At 35.8% G+C, this 24443-nt stretch overlaps 3 protein-coding genes across 3 annotated transcripts; 2 read left to right on the top strand and 1 right to left on the bottom strand.

The window, feature by feature from the left end:
- The first annotated feature begins 867 nt into the window (after positions 1-867).
- LOC131536570 (uncharacterized) lies at positions 868-2138 on the top strand. Its single transcript, XM_058769602.1, has one exon. The coding sequence runs from the start codon at positions 1041-1043 to the stop codon at positions 1677-1679; it is 639 nt and encodes a 212-aa protein (XP_058625585.1). The 5' UTR covers positions 868-1040; the 3' UTR covers positions 1680-2138.
- A 5061-nt stretch (positions 2139-7199) lies between these two features.
- Positions 7200-12928, bottom strand: LOC131536502 (gastrula zinc finger protein XlCGF57.1-like). Its single transcript, XM_058769476.1, has 3 exons — positions 12674-12928; positions 8995-9190; positions 7200-8503 (listed from the first exon to the last, which is right to left on the bottom strand). Exons 2-3 carry the CDS (start codon positions 9182-9184, stop codon positions 7200-7202), a joined length of 1494 nt encoding a protein of 497 aa, XP_058625459.1. The 5' UTR covers positions 9185-9190; positions 12674-12928.
- Positions 12929-17776: 4848 nt separating this feature from the next.
- Positions 17777-23375, top strand: LOC131535836 (uncharacterized). The gene is made up of 4 exons (XM_058768341.1): positions 17777-19532; positions 19605-19715; positions 21512-21731; positions 23274-23375. The coding sequence occupies exons 1-4, from the start codon at positions 19360-19362 to the stop codon at positions 23373-23375; spliced, it is 606 nt and encodes a 201-aa protein (XP_058624324.1). The 5' UTR covers positions 17777-19359.
- The last annotated feature ends 1068 nt before the right edge of the window (positions 23376-24443 follow it).

The raw sequence follows: 24443 nt of genomic DNA, 5'->3' as shown, positions 1-24443 counted from the left end.
ACAGGCTACTGGCCTATATAATTTACGCAATAGGTGAAATTATGTATGGAAACAGCTCAAGGGAAAATTTTTTCGATTTGTTTGAGGAGGGACATTTATATTGATTGTGTGCCATATGTTTATTTTGACAGCGCTGAGAACGGCAGCACCCGAGCACACAGCGCTTGCATTCTCCCTCTTTATTGTTTGCTGTCACAGCTTAACAGTTCTGTCTAATAGGGATAGAAGTCTGTCTAATAATCAGATAGAACGTTAAACAAAGGAATTAAAATGAATACAAAAAGTATTATAATGATTGCATTTATATTATTAGTAGAAAGGCAAACATAATACTTTCTCGTTTACCATCAGCATTCAGAAAATATTATATAATATATTTATATAATTTAAACAGATATTTGAATGTCTTAAACATTAAATTTCACAAACCTTGCAGACTTAGTCGAATCCAGCTGTGAGATCTTGTGAAGTGTGTGTTTGTATCCTGCATGATCACGTGTACTCTGCGTGACGGTCGGTCCATGCGAATCGAATACGGACAGAAGGAGAGTTCGGTTTCACTGGAGACGCGCGATCAACACACTTTAAAACTCATGATTTCACACTATGCTTCACTTTATCCATTTGCCCACTGTCCTATTCATGGCATTTTCACTGGCTAAACAGGCACGCAAAGAAGTACAGCTCCTAATGCAGGTGTGTGAGTTGTCGGCCTCTATTTTGGAGTGATTGCAATGTATTCTAAATATATATGTCAATCAGGGACATTTCTGGACAGATCATTCACCGGTCTATTACAAGTTTAAAAGAGTGCGAGCACTGATGATGTGCCCAAACGTGATGCTTTGAATTTGCGCGTACAGTGAATGACATCGCCTCGGGAGCTGACTAGCAAAATAGCTAAAAAAGTCAAAGCAAAGAAGTTTTTGGAAGTATTCAAATTTCAAAAGCAAACACATGAGACCATTTTGTTTAATGTTTCAAAAAAAAGTACCTCGTGCACTGGGACGGTTTGCAGTAGAGTGTGATGCGACGGGGATATGAGAATCAGCACCTCCAAATCCGAGGCCATGGCGCTTGACCGGAAACGGGTGGCTTGCCCTCTCCAGGTTGGAGGAGAGTTTTTGCCCCAGGTGGAGCAGTTTAAGTATCTTGGGGTCTTGTTCACGAGTGAGGGAAGGATGGAGCGTGAGATTGACAGATGGATTGGTGCGGCGGCAGCAGCAATGTGGTCGATGTACCGGTCTGTTGTGGTAAAGAAGGGGCTGAGCCAAAAGGCAAAGCTCTCGATCTACCGGTCAATCTACGTTCTTACTCTCACCTATGGTCATGAGCTTTGGGTCATGAACGAAAGGACAAGATCTCAGATACAAGCGGCCGAAATAAGCTTCCTTCCCAGGGTGGCAGGGCGCACCCTTAGAGATAGGGTGAGGAGCTCTGTCACACGGGAGGAGCTCGGTGTAGAGCCACTGCTCCTCCATATCGAGAGGAACCAGTTGAGGTGGCTCAGACACCTGTTCTGGATGTCTCCTGGAGGTCTACCTGGGGAAGTATTCCGGGCTTGTCCCACTGGGAGGAGGCCCCCGGGGAAGACCCAAGACACGCTGGAGGGACTATGTCTCTCAGCTTGCCTGGCAATGCCTTGGGGTTCCCCCGGAGGAGCTGGAGGAAGTGTCTGAGGAGAGGGAAGTCTGGAGTTCCTTGCTGAGACTGCTGCCCCCGCGACCCGGCTTCGGATAAGCGGTTGATGATTGATGGAAGTTTCACAATATTTTAGTTATTTTTGTATTTCTGATCGAATGAATGCAGACTTGATGATCATAAGCGACTTCTTTCAAAAACATTAAAAATAGTAATGTGTCTAAACTTTTGATTGGTATTACGTAAGTAAAACTGTACAAATTTTAAAATGAAATGTATAAATAAAATGTTTAGGAATCATATTTGTTTCAAGTACTTTTTATTGACTGTGGGAGGGCTCCAAATGTCTAGAACCGGCCCTGGACAACACTTTGTAATTTTATGGCTTCAAAGATAGAATTTGGAGGACATCTGCTTTACTTATATTAATGCTTAAATGTGTAAATTAGTTAAAAATAAGTAAACAGATTTATTGTTTATTTTGGCAAATCTGTTTCTTCCACACAGAAATTCATGTTCAGTGAAGCTCCTCACAACAATCACACATTCAGCAGTTAATGCTGGAATATTCCCATCAGTTTACAAGTGAAGACGAGCATCAGAGCATCAGGAAGAGCTGAGTTTATTAAAGAGGACAGAGAGAAGATGAGAGATCCAGAACCCTGCAGAATCAAACACACTGAAGATACTGAACAACAAACAGGTTATTTTTCATTCTTCACTAATAATGCTGACCGTTATAATGTTTCAAGTAGTTCTAGATTGTTTGTGTTGTAATAGGAAAAATCTTTAGAGCTCTGCAGTAATATAGCTGAATAATCAAATAATAAGGGACACTTTCTGTAAACTGGGTACTTTTTTCAACAAAATTGTTTATGTTAGATAACTGTGTAGTTGATCAAACATGTTTAATAGTTCTCTCTATAGAAACATGGAATTTGTGCCTATAATGTTTTAAAAATCATAATTTGAAGATCAATGTACCTTATTCATTGATGAATAAAAAAGTTTCAGAACTGTATATATAAAATGTACTGGATTTATTTATCTTTATATACATTTATTTATAAAAATGCATCAAAATGATCAAAATGTTGTATAGCAATTGTCTACTTATTGCTGTTACATCAGGGTTCACGTTGTGATGTCTTTTCACATTTCTTTTTTTTTTTATGAGTTAATGAAAATAAACCATTTTTACTTTTATTTCAGAGTTGATTGAAGAAAATGAGGAGAATGAATAATTGAGTGAAGCTGAGGGAATAAATTACTTCAGAACTGGAAAAAATCCTGTAAGTTGCTCTCAAACTCAGAAAGTATTAAAGAAAAGAAGAGCCAAGAAATCTTTCACCTGCACTCAGTGTGGAAAGAGATCGACAAGAAAACGTCATCTTGAGCTTCACGTGAGAGTTCATACTGGAGAGAAACCTTACAAGTGTTCACACTGTAACAAGAGATTCAGTCAGTCAGGAGCCCTGAAAACACATGAGATGATTTTTTTTTTTTTACTGTACGCCTACCAAAATTCTGCATACAACCATTTTAATAAAATATTGATTGTAAGCTATCTTAATTATGAAAACTCAAGAAATTTCATCATAAATTTGCAAAACACAAGCATGTACATTCATGATGCTAACATATTATTGTAACACAGTTTGTACTGAATACACTATAATCAGACTTTAACCAGTAATACTGTATATTTTTAAGATACTGAAAAACACAAATGTCAAAACTTCTACCGCGCTCCAGCGATTATATGTATAGCATACAGTATAAAAATAAACATTTCAAGCTAAAAAGAGACTCAAGTAACAAACTTTTTTTTTTGTTTTGTTTTGTTTTTGTAAGTAACAGTCATGTTTCAGCAAAGCAAACCATTTATCACGCATTTTAAACAAGTATTTTAGTTTTTTTCACTGACCACACATAAATGCTGTTTTTCTTAAAAACACAAACATGCACGTTCATGCTGCTGGCATACTATTGTAGACCAGTTTGTGCTGAATACAGTATAATCAGACTTTAGCCATTAATATGCTTTTAAGACTCTGAAAATCACCAATGGTAATACATGGTATGGTATCACAAAATGTTACAAAGGCAGTTCATTCATCATACATTTTAAACACATATTTAGCATTTATTTAAGTTTATTGAACTTATAAAACACATCATTCTCATCTTTTAAAGATGTCAATAAATAAAATGTGATTATATGTAACATATTATATAAAAATAAACATTTACAATAGCCAGGCTAGGCGATAATAAAATGTCTTACTTTTTTTTTTTTTTTTTTTTTTCTGTGAACAATGATGTCCATTCTGTGAATTAAAGATTTCCAAAAATAAAATAAATAATAAATAAAAATGTTTAAGGTGTAAACGATATCAAATATAAACAAAACTCGCAGCTCCTCTTTGGGGTAATCTCGACACAGACAAGACAAGGGAGGGTGAGGGCCGAGTTACAGACCAGATGATCTGAGATGTTAATCTGCTAACCTTCTCTCTAAAAGAGAGTATCCCTACTTCAGCTGATGTCCGGTGACTCTTATTTCAACTAAAGAATAGTTTATATTAGATTTATTCCACATTAAACACTTCAGCATCTTTAAAAGGTTCTTATTTTAAGTATCATCTCCAATGTTTTAACCCCCTCACACATGCGATAAAACATTTCGCCAAAGTCTTTCTGTATATTTAAAAAAATAAACTAGCAATATTTTAAAAAGTTCCATATGTGAAGGTTCTGGGTGTTTGTCACAGCGTTGACGTATCTTCCGTCAAATGCGGAGATTCCTTATTTAAGTTTTGTCTTTTAGAAAATTTTATATTTAACTTATTTCAAGGCATATTACTGCTTAAAAAGCTAAATAAAAAATTTAAAAAAAGCGACCATATCTTAGAGTATTAGCCTACTAGGGTGAGCCTGTGATCTAGTTCTACACTTATATAGTTGTATATGGTCGTACTTTTCTGAACGTTCTTTATCAGCAGGGTGAAACATACCCTTAGCTGAAAATATACTATTGGTTGTCTACTAAGAAACATATGTAGACAGACCATATGACGATGTAACATCTTGCCTGATGGGAGCGTGATTTGAAGGGTCACGTCTTTGAAGAGCGAGTTTATGGCTTTTGCAGGAACCAATCCTTTTACCCATAACGTTCCGGCTCATTTAAAATGTTTGTTTAAGTCAACTACAGACATGTGAAAAGTCTTTACAAAATCGTCCATGTCGCCATGGCATGCATTCTTCGGAGTTGTAAACTACTCTTGAATGAACCTTATGCGGAGCAATGGGCCTCCCCCCTGAGAATATTTAATTACGCTTTAAAAAACACAGAACAAGCTAAATGAATGTCAGACGGTATGAAAATGCAATATGTATTAAATGTATGTATCTACAATATGTATTAAACATATGCTTTGTTGTTAAGACTGCTTATTAATAGTGGTAATACTTTTAAGTTTTAAGGGTTCACAAGTCTCATAAATCTATCATTTATTCATTTATTACTTTTCTTATTTTTACAAAGGTTTCAATTCATAGTAAATACAGGTGCTGGTCATATAATTAGAATATCATCAAAAAGTTGATTTATTTCACTAATTCCATTCAAAAAGTGAAACTTGTATATTATATTCATTCATTACACATAGACTGATATATTTCAAATGTTTATTTCTTTTAATTTTGATGATTATAACTGACAACTAAGGAAAATCCCAAATTCATTATCTCAGAATATTAGAATATTACTTAAGACCAATACAAAGAAAGGATGTTTAGAAATTTTGGCCAACTGAAAAGTATGAAAATGAAAAGTATGAGCATGTACAGCACTCAATACTTAGTTGGGGCTCCTTTTGCCTGAATTACTGCAGCAATGCAGCGTGGCATGGAGTCGATCAGTCTGTGGCACTGCTCAGGTGTTATGAGAGCCCAGGTTGCTCTGATAGTGGCCTTCAGCTCATCTGCATTGTTGGGTCTGGTGTCTCTCATCTTCCTCTTCACAATACCCCATTGATTCTCTATGGGGTTCAGGTCAGGCGAGTTTGCTGGCCAATTAAGAACAGGGATACCATGGTCCTTAAACCAGATACTGGTTGCTTTGGCACTGTGTGTAGGTGCCAAGTCCTGTTGGAAAATGAAATCAGCATCTCCATAAAGCTTGTCAGCAGAAGGAAGCATGAAGTGCTCTAAAATTTCCTGGTAGATGGCTGCGTTGACTGTGGACTTCAGAAAACACAGTGGACCAACACCAGCAGATGACATGGCAGCCCAAATCATCACTGACTGTGGAAACTTTACACTGGACTTCAAGCAACACGGATTCTGTGCCTCTCCACTCTTCCTCCAGACTCTAGGACCCTGATTTCCAAATGAAATGCAAAATTTACTTTCATTTGAAACGAGGACTTTGGACCACTGAGCAACAGTCCAGTTCTTTTCTCCACAGCCCAGTTAAGATGCTTCTGACGTTGTCTCTGCTTCAGAAGTGGCTTGGTAGCCCTTTTCCTGAAGACTTCTGAGCGTGGTGACTCTTGATGCACTGACTCCAGCTTCAGTTCTCTCCTTGTGAAGCTCTCACAAGTGTTTGAATCGGCTTTGCTTGACTGTATTCTCAAGCTTGCGGTCATCCCTGTTGCTTGTGCACCTTTTCCTACCCAAATTCTTCCTTCCAGTCAACTTTGCATTTAATATGCTTTGATACAGCACTCTGTAAACAGCCACACCTTTCAGTAATGACCTTCTGTGACTTACACTGCTTGTGGAGGGTGTCAATGTTCTTCTTCTGGATCATTGTCAAGTCAGCAGTCTTCTCCATTATTGTGGTTTCAAAGAACAAGAGATACCCGGAATTTGTACTAAATTACATTTATATTTAATAGAAAGAAAAAAGGGGATTTTGAGTGAAAATAATATAACCAAAATAACTGCAAAATGCAGCAAACATTTTTAAATATCTTTAAAAAATAATTCAATGTCTTTAAAGCATTAATAGATATTTCTTTATTTTGTTTAGTAGCCTACATTTAGGCAAATCTAGAAAAGATGATGCTGGCTGTGACTAAGCGCAGCGGGTTAAGATACCATCTTTTTCTGTTTTTTTCATTATTTTTTTTTTGTGTGAAGAAAACTGTATTATTATTATTATTATTATTATTATTATTATAGGCAAAGACCATTTTAAAAAAATATAACACTATTAACTGTTATTTTTTCTACTCAAACCGGTTTCGGAACGCTAATAATACAGAGGAACGCAGGAACAGAAACGTTAAAATATCGATTCTACTCGGAGTGAACCGATTTACTTTTTTTTTTTCATTTTCAAACCCTGCTCATGTTGCTTGTTATGACATATTTATGCAGATGATATTCTATTGCTTGATGCATTATTCTGTCACATTTGGTGATGACGCAACATCAGACCTGAAAGATCTGAAAATGATCTACTTACTGTTATTGTTTTTTGTATGACTGTGTAGAGCAGAAGATTGATTGAAACGCTTCCCACATGCAGTGCAGTGATACGGTTTCTATCCAGTGTGAATCCTCTCATGTGTTTTCAGATTTGATGACACACTGAATCTCTTGTCACAGTGTGAACACTTGTAAGGTTTCTCTCCAGTGTGAATCATCTCATGCTGTTTTAAACGGCTCGCTGTAGTAAAAGTCTTCTCACACTCAAAGCACATGTAATCTCTCACACCAGTGTGTATTTTCTGATGTACTTTTAAATGTTGTAGAAGTGAAAAACTCTTTCCACACAAATTACATGAATGTGGCTTCTCCTTTGTATGAACTCTCAGGTGTTTCTTCAAGTATGAAGCCCACAAAAATGTTTTCCCGCATTGATCACATGTGTACAGTTTCTCTCTAGTGTGGATGTTCATGTGTATCTTAAGGTTTGCTGATCGTGAGAAACTCTTCCCGCACTGATCACAAGTGAATGGTTTCTCTCCTGTATGAACTCTCATATGTGCCGTAAGTTGTCCTTTTTGTGTGAAACTCTTCCCGCACTGATCACATGTGTACGGTTTCTCTCCAGCGTGAATCATCTCATGTGTTTTCAGAGCTCCTGACTGATTGAATCTCTTGTCACAGTGTGAACACTTGTAAGGTTTCTCTCCAGTGTGAATCCTCTTATGCCGTTTTAAACGGGTTGCTGAAGTAAAAGTCTTCTCACACTCAAAGCACATGTACTCTCTCACACCAGTGTGTATTTTCTGATGTACTTTTAAATGTTGTAGAAGTGAAAAACTCTTTCCACACAAATGACATGAATATGGCTTCTCCTTTGTATGAACTCTCAGGTGTTTCTTCAAGTATGAAGCCCACAAAAATGTTTTCCCGCATTGATCACATGTGTACAGTTTCTCTCTAGTGTGGATGTTCATGTGTATCTTAAGGTTTGATGATAGTGTGAAACTCTTCCCGCACTGATCACAAGTGAATGGTTTCTCTCCCGTATGAACTCTCATGTGGTCCGTAAGTTGTCCTTTTCGTGTGAAACTCTTCCCGCATTGATCACATGTGTACGGTTTCTCTCCAGTGTGGATCCTCTCATGTGTTTTCAGGTGTCCTGACTGATTGAATCTCTTGTCACAGTGTGAACACTTGTAAGGTTTCTCTCCAGTATGAACTCTTATGTGAAGCTCAAGACTCTGTTTGCTTGTCAGTCTCTTTCCACACTGAGTGCAGGTGAAAGATTTCTTGGCTCTTCTTCTCTTTAAATCTTTCTGAGTTTGAGAGCAACTCAAAGGTTTTTTTCCAGTTCTGAAGTGATTTATTCCTTCAGCTTCACTCAATTCTTTATTCTCTTCCTTTTCTTCAATTAACTCTGAAATAAAAGTAAAACTGGATTATTTTCATTATTACATTAAAAAAAAGAAATGTGTAAAGACATAAACATGAACCCTGATGTAACAGCAGACAGTTGACAATTGCTATACAACATTTTGGTGAAGTTTTATAAATAATAAATATATATATAAATATAAATACATCCAGTACATTTTATATAAACATCTCTGAAACTTTTTCATTCATCAGTGAATGAGGTACATTGATCTTCAAATTATGATTTTTAAAACATTATAGGCACAAATCCCATGTTTCTATAGAGAGAACTATTAAATATGTTTGATCAACTACACAGTTATCTAACAAATAATTTTGTTAAAAAATTACCCAGTTTACAGAAACCTGTATTTGATGCTTCAGCTGTATTATTGCAGAGCTCTAAAGATTTTTCCTATTACAACACAAACAATCTAGAACTACTTGAAACATTATAACGGTCAGCATTATTAGTGAAGAATGAAAAATAACCTGTTTGTTGTTCAGTATCTTCAGTGTGTTTGATTCTGCAGGGTTCTGGATCTCTCATCTTCTCTCTGTCCTCTTTAATAAACTCAGCTCTTCCTGATGCTCTGATGCTCGTCTTCACTTGTAAACTGATGGGAATATTCCAGCATTTACTGCTGAATGTGTGATTGTTGTGAGGAGCTTCACTGAACATGAATTTCTGTGTGGAAGAAGCAGATTTGCCAAAATCAACAAGAAATCAGTTTATTTATTTTTAACTAATTTACACGTTTATGCATTAATATAAGTAAAGCAGATGTCCTCCAAATTCTATCTTTGAAGCCTTAAAAATACAAAGTGTTGTCCAGGGCCGGTTCTAGACATTTGGAGGCCCCCCATCCCCAATAAAAATCAATATGCATTTATTCAATCAGAAATACAGAAATAACTAAAATATTGTGAAACTTGCATTTAAAAAAAAATAATAATAAAAAAAAAAGTAATGGTTTTCTATTTTTACCATACTTTAAAAAATCTGTTTATTTGAATCATAGCTGAATTTTAAGCATCAATTTAACACATCCTTATGAATAAATGTATTCATATCTTTAAAAAAGAAAAGGAAAAAAAAATACTGACCCATTGAATTGCAAACTTTTGAACGGTATTGTTATAAAATATTTATATTTTAAATAAATGCTGCTTTTCTTTTTCTTTTCTTTTTTTACTTTTCTATTTCACAAAATTACTGTTTGTTTTGTTGTTGTTGTTGTTTTTTTCCTGTAGGCTATTTTTCATCAAATAAATGTATAGATTGATGAGCATAAGAGACTTCTTTAAAAAAATCATTAAAAACTGTAATGTGTCCAAACTTTTGACTGGTACTGTACAGACATATTAATCCAACTTTATCTAAAGCACACCAAGCCGACGGTCGGCCATCGGGCAGTTTTTGTTCGTCGGGCGACTAAGTTTTCTCAGTGTGTTCCACGCCGTCGGCTGAAATTGGTCCTCGTCGGCTTTTTTTCGGCTGATTTGACATGTTGAATCGTCGTCGGAGCTCGTCGGTCAGTCGGGCCATCTGATCATTCTGATTGGCTGTCCAGCTGGCGAACCAGTGCGCGAGAAAAGGCGCAGAACGGACGTGCTACTTGGCCGTCGGGTATCGAGCGTTAGCTTTGTGTGTCAGGGCAACTTTGGACCCAACTTTGTCGGCGTCGGCTTGGTGTGTACCGGGCTTAAAGGGGTCCTATTATGCTCTTTTACAAAGTCTTGATTTTGTTTTGGGGGTGTACTAGAACATGCTCTCATGGTTGGTGGTTCGAAAATATAAACATAATTTACAACACCTTTCGCCCCAGCCTGACACAAACGACTCGATTAGTTTTGGGTTTGATGAAGACCCGCCTGCTGAAAAACTAAATGTGTTGTGATTGGTTAGCTGTCCCAGTGCGTTGTGATTGGCGAACAGCTTAGACGGTGTTTCAGTATTGCCCCGCCCCTTGCCAGAACAGCAAGTCAATATTGACATATCAATTAAGACCCCGAGACTATTGAACAAGAGGATCGCGCTGAACCTTTGCACGCACGGATATTGCAAGACATATTAAAGTGGTAACGTTATTGTTGTTGGGTTTTTTGTGGCTAAATCACATTTTAGATGGGATGTCAACAACATCTTAAAAATAACTGCATTTATGTAGCCTACAGATAAGTGCAACGGTAATATGTATTATGTTTACTGTTAATTCTAACATTATAACATGAATTGCACTGAAACTGTTATACAGTAGAATTTATTTATATCATAGTCTCACAGACTTACACTATTTGTGGCGGCATATATATGCAAATTAATTCTCTGCCAGCAGGAGGCGCTGTTGGATTGAAAGCGAGGTTTCCCCGGTAACGCTGTACACAAAGCAGAGCTCCGCTCACATACGCTACTTTATCAGACATTACATGCAAGATGAAATGAAAATGATATCCAAAATTTTCTGAAGAGAGTTGGTTTCCTTCAGAAATACAGTGATATAAAAACACCCGCACCGGGTTTCCATTTTGAAACGTGCAGTGCTCAATCGTTCTCCCCCCCCAACCGTTCAAATGTCCGCAGGCTAGATTTATTTTAATGATATTCTAATGGGCCAATTTGTGATATCACAAATACAGGAAAACAACTTTGTAGTCCAAACGAGCCGTTCGCTGTAGTTCTTGAAAAGGGATTTTTTAAAAACGAAATATCTCGCTTTGGAGTTGACTTTGAGATTTGTAACTTTGTAGATCGTTTTATGCCCAAACATACACTACACACTGACTAAAATTCAAAAAGTGAAAAAGCATAATAGGACCCCTTTAAGGTTTGCGGAGGATGTTATTATAGCCATGATATTATTATTATTAGTGCTGTCAAACGATTAATCGTACGGAATGCCAATCCTGCCGTTATTAGAAACAAATAAAGAAAGAAATGTAAAAAAGCAAAAATAAATAATTATTTATAATTTTAGTTTCTTATGTATTTTTTCCACATCTATTTTTTATTTATTCCCACATTTATTTGTACATTTATTTATTTTCACATTTATTTATTTATGCATTTCTTTGAGGAGGGCGTGTTTTACTGCAGGAATAGCAATCGAACCAGAGTAGTCGACTTAAGTTATAACAACAATAATACTATTCTTTATAATAATGGATGTTTTAAACATTACTTTTAAGGAATATCATGTTTGTCCATGTTTTAACTTACTATACCTCTGTTGTGCAGCACTTTCCCAAAAATAAAAGGAGTTGTTAAATGTTCATTTGATAACATTTTAAAACATTAAGTGTTATAGCTTTATTTTTAATTGTTTTTTTTTTCTTTTTTTACATTTAATTTTTTTCAGAAGTGAGACTTCTTATTCTTTTAAGAGTCATTGTTACTGATAAGAATGATTGTTTAATACATATCGTGAAACTGTGATATTTACTGAGATGATTATCATACTGTGAAAATCTCATACAGTTACAACCCTATACTCAGAACACAAGAGCCATACTCAATTACCTCTTTATACATGTACGGTACTCAATCACCTCTTTATACACGTACGGTACTCAATTACCTCTTTACACATGTACGGTACTCAATCACCTCTTTATACATGTACGGTACTCAATCACCTCTTTATACACGTACGGTACTCAATTACCTCTTTATACATGTACAGTACTCAATTAGAAGATAATTACTGTGATTCAGCAAAAGGTCCCACATTCCAAATGTTGTAGCTCACATTCAGTAAGTCAGTCTGGCCTCAGCATTTACTACAACTTTGTAAAAATCATTCATTTGATTTAATAACTGGACGTAGTTAACGTTTTGTTTTTGCACTATGACTGGAATTTGTAGACGGTCCCTTACACAACATTAGCGCTTATCTACACAGAGCTATACATATCTGACATGAGAACAGAAAACATTAAATAAGTAAGACTTTACAATAACTAATAATAACATAGAAGCTAAAACTAAGTTTAAAAGCGACTATAAGAAATGTGATCTGCCAAAGATAAATGAATAAAGAGAAGATCGCGTTAGCAGCAATGCATTACACTCAGTGATCACGAGACATTCAGTAACAGCACATTATCAGTCCAAACATGGAAAATGTGTCTGATGTTTGTGTTTCTATGTGAAACACCGTGAATTACTGACCTCTCCTCAGACTCGTCCGAAAGCTTTATGACTCGCTCCTTTATCAGACAATGACTTTACAGACAGCGTTTGTTCACGGTTCCTCCGAAAGAGACTTCAGACAGACTTCTGAGACAACATCACGATTTAATGATCTACAACAACAGAGCTTTGCTGAGAAGACAATACTTCATTACTGCTACAATACTACTTTCTCCTAGAAATTAGCCTCTACATCAAAGCTGGAAAAAAGTTGGTCAGAAAACTACTTTAAACTGGCGTCCGCTTTTATTTCTCAACTCTCAGAGAATCAGGACACGATACTGACAATAATAATAATAATAATAATAATAATAAAAGATCAGATTCAGCAGGAAGTGAAGATAACGCTGGATTAAGTCTGTCTTGTTGTCTTCTTGGAATGAACTGAAGTGTTTTCAGAACAAAAAGAGGGCGTTTCTCAATTACTGGGCGTTTCCACATCGGGACAGGCGTTTATAACTCTTCAGAAAAGAACAGATTTAATTCATTTACTTAAAGAGGTTTTGTGTTTGATTAGAAATAAAACCAAAAGCTGAAGATTTATTGTGGTGTATCTTCCATCAGTGTCTTTGCAAATCTACACGATCACTAAAACTAATGGAGATTAACCTCATTCTTTTGTCTCTAATCATAAAGAGACATTTGTATCGATGGACGAACATTATCACCTGATTTTGTAAATGTGTCCATTTGCATTAAGCACCCAGTTTGCGTTTGTCTATGATTTAAATTAATAGCTTACATTTACAAAATGAGCCTTTTTAATGAAAGTAAAGTCCATGCTTAATACAATTCTCAATGAAGTTAAAATGTTAAATTATAAAACACAATGTTTTTCAATTTAGTTCTATACATACATATGTGGCAGAGATGGTCAAGTAGAGAGAGATTACTAAACACAGAACAAAGGTCTCGATCACAAAAGTACAAATTAAGAAACGCTCTCGATCTGTGATTCAGCTGCAAATTAAAGAAAAGTTTGTGTTTCAAGGCATTTTGTGACTTTTCTTAAATCATAAACAAAGTGTAAAATATTAGATTTTTTATTTTATAATAGTAAATTATAATTTCAAAATATAAAGCAGAAAGTAAAAATGAATGACTAATAAACCAATAATCGCTCCTCTGCTGCCATCTACTGGTTATAGTGGTTATTTGATGTATTTTTAATAATTGTTTGTTTACCACAGAAATGTAATTAAAAATAACATTTAAATTGAATAATTTTTATAGTTTAAAGTGCTGTAAATAGTTGTGTTGTCACTGAAAAGTGCTTGAATTTCTCTCTCAAAAGGTTGTACAAACCCTGAACTGAATGCGGTAATAACATGTGTCTATTTCTGCCGCAGCAGCATGTTATCCTGTAGTTAGCATTACTTCTGGTTTTCTACATCAGCGCTGTTTGAAGTGTCTCATGTGCAACAGCTCTTATTATTTGATGCTTCAGCTGTATTATTTTTATTGGAAAAATTCTTTCCTATTACAGCAAATCTAAATCTGCTTGAAGCGTTATAACCATCAACACTATTAATAAAGAGAGAAGAATAAACAGCAACCTGTTTGTTGTTCAGTATCTTCAGTGTGTTTGATTCTGCAGGGTTCTGGATCTCTCATCTTCTCTCTGTCCTCTTTAATAAACTCAGCTCTTCCTGATGCTCTGATGCTCGTCTTCACTTGTAAACTGATGGGAATATTCCAGCATTTATTGCTGAATTACTGTGGGCGGAGCTTCACTGATGATGTGATTCTTGTGGGAGGAGTTTCACTGATGATGTGATTCTTGTGGGAGGAGTTTCACTGATGATGTGATTCTTGTGGGAGGAGCTTCACTGAAGAATCTATCTCCAGTGTTTCTGCTGTGATTTTTTTTTGTACTGTTTTGTACTCTATAGTTGTCATAAAAGCAGACTGTATGGTAACACTTTAGAATAATGGTCCGTTGTTGACAAGTAACTATGCAGGAAGTAATAAGTAGTTCTACATTAACACTTAACTTAATACACTTAACTAATATAGAAGCAAGATTAACTAAGCAATAAGTAATAGGTAATTTAGGACAGAGGTAGTTCCTTATTAGTTATTTGATAATTACTAAAGAAAAATATCGTCATTGAGAACTACTTACGAACTATGACCAATTAATAAAGAATAACCAATTAATTACTAATCACAACAGTAAAGTCTATAAAATGAACAATTAGGTTCTTTGTGGAAACTAATTTATGAATATTTAATTTAATTATTATTATTATTACATTTACAAATAAGGAAATGATGTTCACGATTGGATTAGTTCACTATTATGAGCTCCATTCAGTTCAATTAATTATTGATCAAACACAAATTAACATCAAATAACGATGTTCTCTTGTCAAAAGCAATTTGTATCCTTAATGAAGACATTGACTGCATTTATATTGTTAAGCACAAAATCACATCTTCCAGATTACAATGTCTGGTAGAATATCACTAGTGCTTCACAGAAATGTACGGCTGTACAGTAGGCTATGTGTCAGATATGAAATATGTTAAATAAGTTTATTGTAAATTACTTGTGAACAACATGTTAACCCCTCACTAATGACTCAAGCGTTACCTTGTCAGTCCGCAGGAACTACTAGTGATCTGGACCATTATTTTAAAGTGAAAAACATGTTAACCCCTCACTAATGACTCGAGCGTTACCTTGTCAGTCCGCAGGAACTACTAGTGATCTGGACCATTATTTTAAAGTGAAAAACATGTTAACCTCACTAATGACTCGAGCGTTACCTTGTCAGTCCGCAGGAACTACTAGTGATCTGGACCATTATTTTAAAGTGAAAAACATGTTAACCCCTCACTAATGACTCAAGCGTTACCTTGTCAGTCTGCAGGAACTACTAGTGATCTGGACCATTATTTTAAAGTGAAAAACATGTTAACCCCTCACTAATGACTCAAGCGTTACCTTGTCAGTCTGCAGGAACTACTAGTGATCTGGACCATTATTTTAAAGTGAAAAACATGTTAACCCTCACTAATATGCCACACTGCAAGAACTATATACAACATAAAAGAACTACAGTGATTGGGTCTAACATTTTTTATTATAAGCACTGAAACATTTAAATAGAAGAAATAACTGCACAATGCAAAAATGCACAACTGGGTGTGCAAGAATAAAGCACTGTGAAAAATATTTCTGAATTAAACTAAATTTTAAAATTAAACTAAAATTAAATTCTTAAAATAAATTTGGCACAGTGATTAAACATTCTGCATTTCAGCCACATTCTGCATTTCAGAATGAAACAACATTCAATACATTCAAGAAACTGTGATGAAAAACTAAGCTAAACATGATGGCTATATATATATATATATATATATAGGATAAACTAAGAACATATCCTACACAGGTAAGAACATACAGCCACTGGTAAACATGTTATTTACTTTTTTGTGTAATTTCTATTAGCTCTCCATTTCTCTTTTTTTCCTCTATGGCAGTGCACACTGGTTGCAGTGTGCACAACTGTCGGCAACGTTCTGCAAAGTCGGACAGCTTCTGCCCTTTTGAAATGTAGCACGCAATTTGTTGTAAGCTGTGATGTCACAGGCCTCCAATTCAGCAATGGCACATGAGTCCACAATCGTTTTCCTGTCCACGCCACACTTGAGGTAAGCCTCTGTTTTGGTTGCTCCTTTTGACAGGTACCTCAGGACCTTTTTGTATCTTCCGATTACTTGCTCTGGTAAAAATACTGACAAAGAACAACATTTTGCTAGATTATAGTACATTATTAATAAAAACAATGTCTTCTTATAACACTAAAATCCATTAATCTTAACAAGTTTCTCCAAATATCATTATTTTGTAGTTATTCTGAAAGCATATAGGCAGACTCTACATGAGAGTGGCATATCATACAGTACAGAAGATAATATATCAGTGAATACATTTATAAATATAGGAATTTCTTTTTTCAGTAAAGGCAGACTTCCTGAATTCAGAAGTGACTGAGTGTAAAGCCATAGCCACCCATGCATATTTTAGGGCTTCTGTGTATAATAAATAATATGTAAAAGTACAATATAGTACCATACAAATTATTAAAATATACTGTTAATTTACTTGCGTTACACCATAAAAAATTTTGTATTGAGCCAATGACCTATTGGTCACATATCAACATTTTATCAACATGTTATCAACATTTGCAGGACAAGAGTTTACCAAACTTACATTTTTGGAATGGAAGAGAATTAAGCACAAAAAAACTAATATAAATAATGCTGAAAGGCCACCGAACATACCTCTTTTGCTTTTTGAACTTTTCTGTGTTTTTTTTCCCTTGTTCTTTTTGGTCTTGTGGGGTGATGAAGAGGAGTAAGCCTCAGAGGAAGATGAGGACTGGGAGGAACTAGAAGGTGAGTTGTCTCTCTTGGTCTTCTTCCTTCCCTTTCTGTACTTTTTCTTTTCTGCTCGCACATGGTCCTCATCAGAAGAATCTGTGATGACAATAGACCTCTTTGACTCTTTTGCTTCTTTAGTTGACAGGGCTGTAAAAAATTAAGAATCATTTGTAGTCATTTTTATTAGTGTTGTCCAGTCAAACTATTCCTGAAGTCAAATTTTGAATGTCACCCTTATTGGACACAGCCAGCAGATCAGTTCATTTAACTATGTTAAATAAGGGAGACATCTAAAATGTGCATTGCTGGGGAGGCTTAAGTGAACAGTCTGAAAACCCATGGTGCAGTGCTTTTTACAATAGGCATTATTTCAAACGAGCTTTCCACAGATGGAAATCAAAAAAGTTTGGAACAAAATGGCAATAAGGTGAAATGATAAGAGAATTAGAGTTTATACAGAGTTTTTTCTTTTACATTAACATATTGTATTTTTTTAATCAAATGTTTGCCAAAATGGTCATAGTAGTAGTAGTAATAATAATAATACATTTTAAAAATAAATAATAATAATGTGGACAAATAACAAACAATCTGAAACAGTTCTCACCATTGGTTAAACTGCTCAAGAAAATCTCTCTCATTTTCCACATCTTTGCATTTTTCTTCTAGGAACTTAACTTTAGACTTCAAAAAAGAGTTTTCTTCTTTGAGTTTATTGATGGTCACCTGTTGGGTTGGCGCTTGTGCTGGAATATAAAACAAACAAGTAATCTATCAAACATAATTTAGAATGGTGTTAGACACATGAAACACACATTGTTTAAAAACTATAAAGTTTACTTAAATTGTTTCCGAGTTTAACAGCAACTCACTTTCATGTCTTTTGGGAGTAAGGGTGATTTTTTTTTAAAAAATCTGATAGCCTGTTATTATAATCTAAATCTAAAATTAGGCTATAAATATGTTTAAACATTATATGTGAAAATCGCAAAAATGTGTGTGTGTGTGTCTGTTTAACAAGATTAAGCTTTTTTTAATTAAGAGGGGGGAAAAAAACACAATTAGCCATTAACATTAAAAAGTGTCTGGTGCCAACCTTTATGCATCTCTACGCAAATAACGTTAAACAAATAAAATAAAATAAAATCCACCAGGATTCAGTTAAGATACCTGGCGAGAAAGGAAAATGAAGTGTTTGATAATGTTTGGCCTTGAACTTACTTTACATAACGTTAGCTAGCTAGCTAGTTTGCTTGCAAACAAATTGTCAACGGCTGCTTATAACCAAAAAGATTATTCAACTCAATCTCAACTCTGGCCCTTGAAATCCACTTTCAGCCTTAATTAAACACACCTGAACAAGCTAATCAAGGTCCCCAGGATTGCTAGAAAGATATGGTGAGACTGACCAAAGTTTGAGCTAAACTCTGCAGTAAAGTGGATTTCGAGGGCCACAGTCGTGAACACTGGACACGATACTAACATAAAAAAACAAAAACATAAATGACACAATACATTACCGGCTTCTTCCTTGTCATCCTCAATTAGTCGATGAGGTGCATTTCTCTTGCGGACAGTTTTGCGCTCTCCCTCCGCCGCCATGCTGTCTTCTGATTGTGAACTATCGCATTCGCTAACTCCAATATGGCGACGCGTCAACGCAACGTTGCAGAAACATCCATCTCTGCACGTGAATTCTACTGCTGGAAACGATTCTTCGAGTATATTGTCCCAATACGATATGTAGTTGACCGTAGGCATTATTCCACTCAGTTTTAAGTCTTCCAAAACTTTAATTATGTTCTTTATTTTAATATTTTCTCCTTTAAATGGAACCAGTGTCATCTTGTAACGTTTAGATTTTATTTGATTCATTTGATCATTTGAGTCGGATCCGATTCTATGAACCAGGATAATAGTAAAACAACTTGATTAAAATATGAGGAAGTAAATGTTTAACTTGGATACAAAATACAAATTACTATTTTTAAGTGTGTAAGTGAATTTTAATAAATCAGTAAAATGTTTACATATTGAAAAATAAGGACATAAACATTAACATAGAATCTGCTTTTATTTTATTTTAAATTAAAATATTTCCTGAAAACTGAAAAGAAAGAAAAAAGAAAGAAAGAAAAGAAAAACTTTAAAATAATTAATTTAGGCAGTACTTCCGGAGTCATGACCGTGAAAAAGGCGCTATACCAACGTCTGTGAAATCCGTGCATTTTCAAGTTGATAGTAGATGGTAACAATTGCCTGCAATTATGGGACTTGAGAAGAAAATTCTCTCCCTCTGTAATCACAGGGATAGAAAAGGGACGAAAAAAATGATCGATTTTTTACAAAAACATAATCTAATTAAGTCAAGAATGACGTGTAACCTCTGTAAGGAATCGATGAATCTACAAAAGACACATACACGGGATGGATATCAGTGGTAAGAAAACTAACATAATTCATTAAAATAATTTTATAAACTCCTATACTAATGCCGAATGTGGTGATTTAGGGTATGCCGCAGAAGATCACATACTAGGAAATTTACAAAGAACTGCAGAGCTGGATCGATATTCGAAAAGAGCAGGACCACCTTACACAGCTGGATGACTTTTATTTACCGGTATGAATTACAGAAATGCACCTCACTGATTTTATAGAGAGCAGGTAATAATATAATTAAACAATAACTACGGGAAATGTAAACAGACATTAATTTATGCATTGTAAATCAGTCAGGTAACCGAGTGAGTTCATTTCTTTGTGATAATGCTGCCCAGATAGCATCATATTTTCGGCCCAGATACGGCCCACATCTGGCACATGTGGAATGATGATCTGGCCCACATGTAGCGTGGAATGACGGCACTTAGGTGGACCGCTCCTGTTTGCCAGATCTGGACCAAAAGCAGGCCATAGCAATGCCACATGTCAGCCAAGAGCAAAGAAATAAACCTGAGCCAAAAAATCTTCATATATTATTTATAGAGTCCTCTCAGCTTGTTAAAAAGCAAAATCACTAAAGGAAAGAAGAGAACAGAAAAAAGAGACAAACAGAAACTCAAGAACTACAACTGACTTCAGCCACAGCCTTACATGAAATCTCTGAAGATCTCTACAGACAACTACACAAACAGCATCACCAGCTTCACTTATTACTAACCAGACTGACTTTATTTCTGTTAAAGGTCTACAGAAGTTCTTATTGAGAATTAACAGAGGTTTAAATCTAACGTTTGTTTCATTTGAAGTCACCATAATGGTGACTGGTGTTTCCATTAGCTTGGATCTTAACTCTTACTATTAATTGTTGTTTTTCGTTGGCTGCTGTGACAGTGTGTTTGACACATTTGCAGTACATGAGAGTTTGTTGTTGATGGTTTCACAATTGTCACGTAATGGCCTGATTCACTGAAATTATTTGAATCCTGAAGCTGTGTAATATAATGCTATCACGTTACAAACCCTGTGTTATTACAATGTGAATTGCAACGTCAGTTTGAATATATATAAAAAAAGGGAACAGCACTGACACACACAAATATCAGCAATCAGACTTCAAATGAAACAAACGTTAGATTTAAACCTCTGTTAATTCTCAATAAGAACTTCTGTAGACCTTTAACAGAAATAAAGTCAGTCTGGTTAGTAATAAGTGAAGCTGGTGATGCTGTTTGTGTAGTTGTCTGTAGAGATCTTCAGAGATTTCATGTAAGGCTGTGGCTGAAGTCAGTTGTAGTTCTTGAGTTTCTGTTTGTCTCTTTTTTCTGTTCTCTTCTTTCCTTCAGTGATTTTGCTTTTTAACAAGCTGAGAGGACTCTATAAATAATATATGAAGATTTTGTGGCTCAGGTTTATTTCTTTGCTCTTGGCTGACATGTGGCATTGCTATGGCCTGCTTTTGGTCCAGATCTGGCAAACAGGAGCGGTCCACCTAAGTGCCATCATTCCACGCTACATGTGGGCCAGATCATCATTCCACATGTGCCAGATGTGGGCCGTATCTGGGCCGAAAATATGATGCTATCTGGGTGTATTGTTGTAATGGGCCATCAGCAGAAAAAGAAAAGAGAAGGAAAAAATAAAACAGCCAACGGATGTAGAGTAGGATATGGATTGGTTTGCAAAAGGGAAGAGAAAGGCCATAGAAGTTGTACAGACCCAGGCAGGTCTTTCAAATCTAAATGCAGAAAATATGACGAAGCATATCTTGCTCTTGGCTTCACTGTTAATGTCGTTACACTACTGTATTTTAATGTTGATCATTATGGTGGTAGCTGGAGAGCCAAATGTTTTCTGAGGTGGTACTTGGCATAAAAAGTTTGATAACCATTGCCTTAGAGCAAATATGTTAAAACAAACATCTTTGTGATAATGCAGTGACCAATGTGAATCTTTTTACACACAATCTATTTTCAGTCTTGTTAACAGATATTGTCAAGGACTGAGATTACGTCAGGTGGATATGATCCAGGACGGCATAGCCGGAAGCTCAGCAACACTGAGCAAAATGACAAAGAAGCTAAGAATGGTCTGTAAAAAAGCTTTGAGAAAGTACAAGAGAAAGACAGGACAGTTTGTGGGGGGCAGGACAGAGTTTGTCATTATTGATGAAAGCAACTTCCGTCACAAAAGAAAGGTATTTATTTTTAAGGCTATAATATATAATGGCTGTAGTGCAACTTTCAAATCAAATGTACTAAAATAAACTGTCTGTTGAAAGGGTAAAACAAAGCAAGGAGCAGCATGATTGGAGCAACATGTTTTGGCATAAACTCTCTGTCTCTCTCTCTCTCTTCCTTCGGCTTGCTCCCTTTTATACAGAAACTCTTAAAGAGGACATCAGATTAAATTTTTATTTATTTATTTATTTATTTATTTATTTTTTGCACCTATTTAGGTTTCTGGCATATCTACCAGCTCAGAAAAGCCGAAAAGAAAACATGCAGCCGGTTCGTTTTGGGCTTTCTGAGAATGAAACTGAAACCTGTGAGCTGTTTCAATCTGCAGCCAGTTTCTACAGTGACTACGTTTACATGGACATCAGTAATCCAATTATTTACCTTATTCTGAATAAGACAATATTATGATTGAGGTATTTACATGAGTTGCTTTTAGAATAATCCTTTCATGTTCCCGTTTTACATGTTATAGTACATAGATCGAATAATGGCACATGTCATTACGTCACCATGCGACGCCATCCGACGTCTCCCCCAGAATTTCACATATAAACATATAGTTTGTCTTCTTGATGATGCCATATACAGTTTTGGGTGATTCATATTTTAATTTTATGAAAGCTTCAAGTGCAGTTAATTATTTGTAAGTGCATACAGACGACGGCGGTGTTGAAGCTCTTTTATTTGCCGTCAAACGGTTGACCGCTGCCGTGTGCGTATCCTGTCGCAAAATGCGGCGAAAAGTTCTGCACGACGGTAATATTGTGATTAAGGTGTTTACATGTCTGTACTGCACTTCAATAATGCGACTGAAATAGGAATACTCCACATGTCTTAATTCGATTTGTGTTTACTTCGATTATGACTTTAGCCGGATTAAGGTCATCAAAAATCTCTGTTTGCATGGTAGACTCTTAATCAGAGTATTGTCTTAATCGTATTAAAATTGGAGTATTGATGTCCATGTAAACATAGTCATAGATAGCTAGCTATTTGAAGCCATATACAGAGTCCAAGGCAGCAATTCATTTCACATGTCTTGTGTTGGCACGCCCCACGGAAGAGAGGGGTGGGGTGAGCAGTACCTCATTATCATTAAAAGATAAATGCACTGAAACGGGTCACTGTGAACAGAGGGAAAAAGGGAGTTGTTTTACACGATCATTGAGGAATTTTAACTAAAGTATAATACAGACATTTCATGAAGACCCTAAAGAATCATTGAAAATTGAAACTTGTGGAAAATGTGCACACAATGTCCCCTTTAAGGCGTTCATCAGAAAGTTTTGCTTGAGTAAAAGTTATACTGGCTATTCTTGACAGTTATTTAATTGAATGATTAAAAGACAAAAAGTAGATCTAAAAAGTATGGACACTGTAATGTTATCTTGAATATTTAGTTTGTCATCAGAGACAAAAGTGTAATGGTGTTAATACAACACTTCTCACAGGGAAAGAAAAGCAAGACACTTATTGAATGTTATTTTATTTATTTTTAGTATGGACGAGGAAGAGTTGGCGAAACATGGAGAAGAAAAAGTGGGTCTTTGGTATCTTGGCCATTAAGGGTGATCGAAGACGACCAATTTTATGCTTGTTGAACAGCGCTCAAGAAATCACCTGATTCCAGTAATCTCAAGACATGTTCGCCAGGGATCAACCATTTTGAGTGACGAATGGAGACCCTACAAGAGAGCTCTAACCACACTTGGCTACACTCACTACACTGTGAATCATAGCAGGTGGTTTGTTGACCCAGTTCATGGAGGCCACACCCAGAATATAGAACGAGCATGGTCAACATATAAAAACCAGGTCTGGAGGTTGAGAGGCAATAGGACAGAAAAGCTGTTGAAGGAACACTTGGAATGCATTGAGTGGACATACTGGCTTGGACACAACCACCGTGAAGGTCCTCTAGGATGTTTGTTAAAAGATATTAAAAGACAATACAGAGTTTAATATTTTGGAGTATGCTCATGAATAAATTGCTAGTACCTGTGTAAGTGAGCATTTGTGTGCTAGATATTACTGTGGCTCAGTTTCTTATCTGTTTCATCACTGTGTGAAATTTAATTTTAGAATGTTATATTTTTCACAGTGCTTTTATTCTTGCACACCCAGTTGTGCATTTTGCAGTGTGCAGTGTTTTCTTCTATTTAAATGTTTCAGTGCTTATAATAAAAAATGTTACACCCAATCACTGTAGTTCTTTTATGTTGTATATAGTTCTTGCAGTGTGGCATATTAGTGAGGGGTTAACATGTTTTCACTTTAAAATAATGGTCCAGATCACTAGTAGTTCCTGCGGACTGACAAGGTAACGCTGAGTCATTAGTGAGGGGTTAACATGTTTTCACTTTAAAATAATGGTCCAGATCACTAGTAGTTCCTGCGGACTGACAAGGTAACGCTTGAGTCATTAGTGAGGGGTTAACATGTTTTCACTTTAAAATAATGGTCCAGATCACTAGTAGTTCCTGCGGACTGACAAGGTAACGCTCGAGTCATTAGTGAGGGGTTAACATGTTGTTCACAAGTAATTTACAATAAACTTATTTAACATATTTCATATCTGACACATAGCCTACTGTACAGCCGTACATTTCTGTGAAGCACTAGTGATATTCTACCAGACATTGTAATCTGGAAGATGTGATTTTGTGCTT

The sequence above is a fragment of the Onychostoma macrolepis genome, chromosome 03 (assembly GCF_012432095.1).
Source record: "Onychostoma macrolepis isolate SWU-2019 chromosome 03, ASM1243209v1, whole genome shotgun sequence".
Classification (NCBI taxonomy): domain Eukaryota; kingdom Metazoa; phylum Chordata; class Actinopteri; order Cypriniformes; family Cyprinidae; genus Onychostoma; species Onychostoma macrolepis.
Note: the sequence above shows the minus strand (reverse complement) of the source record. Positions and strands in the feature narration are given on the sequence as shown.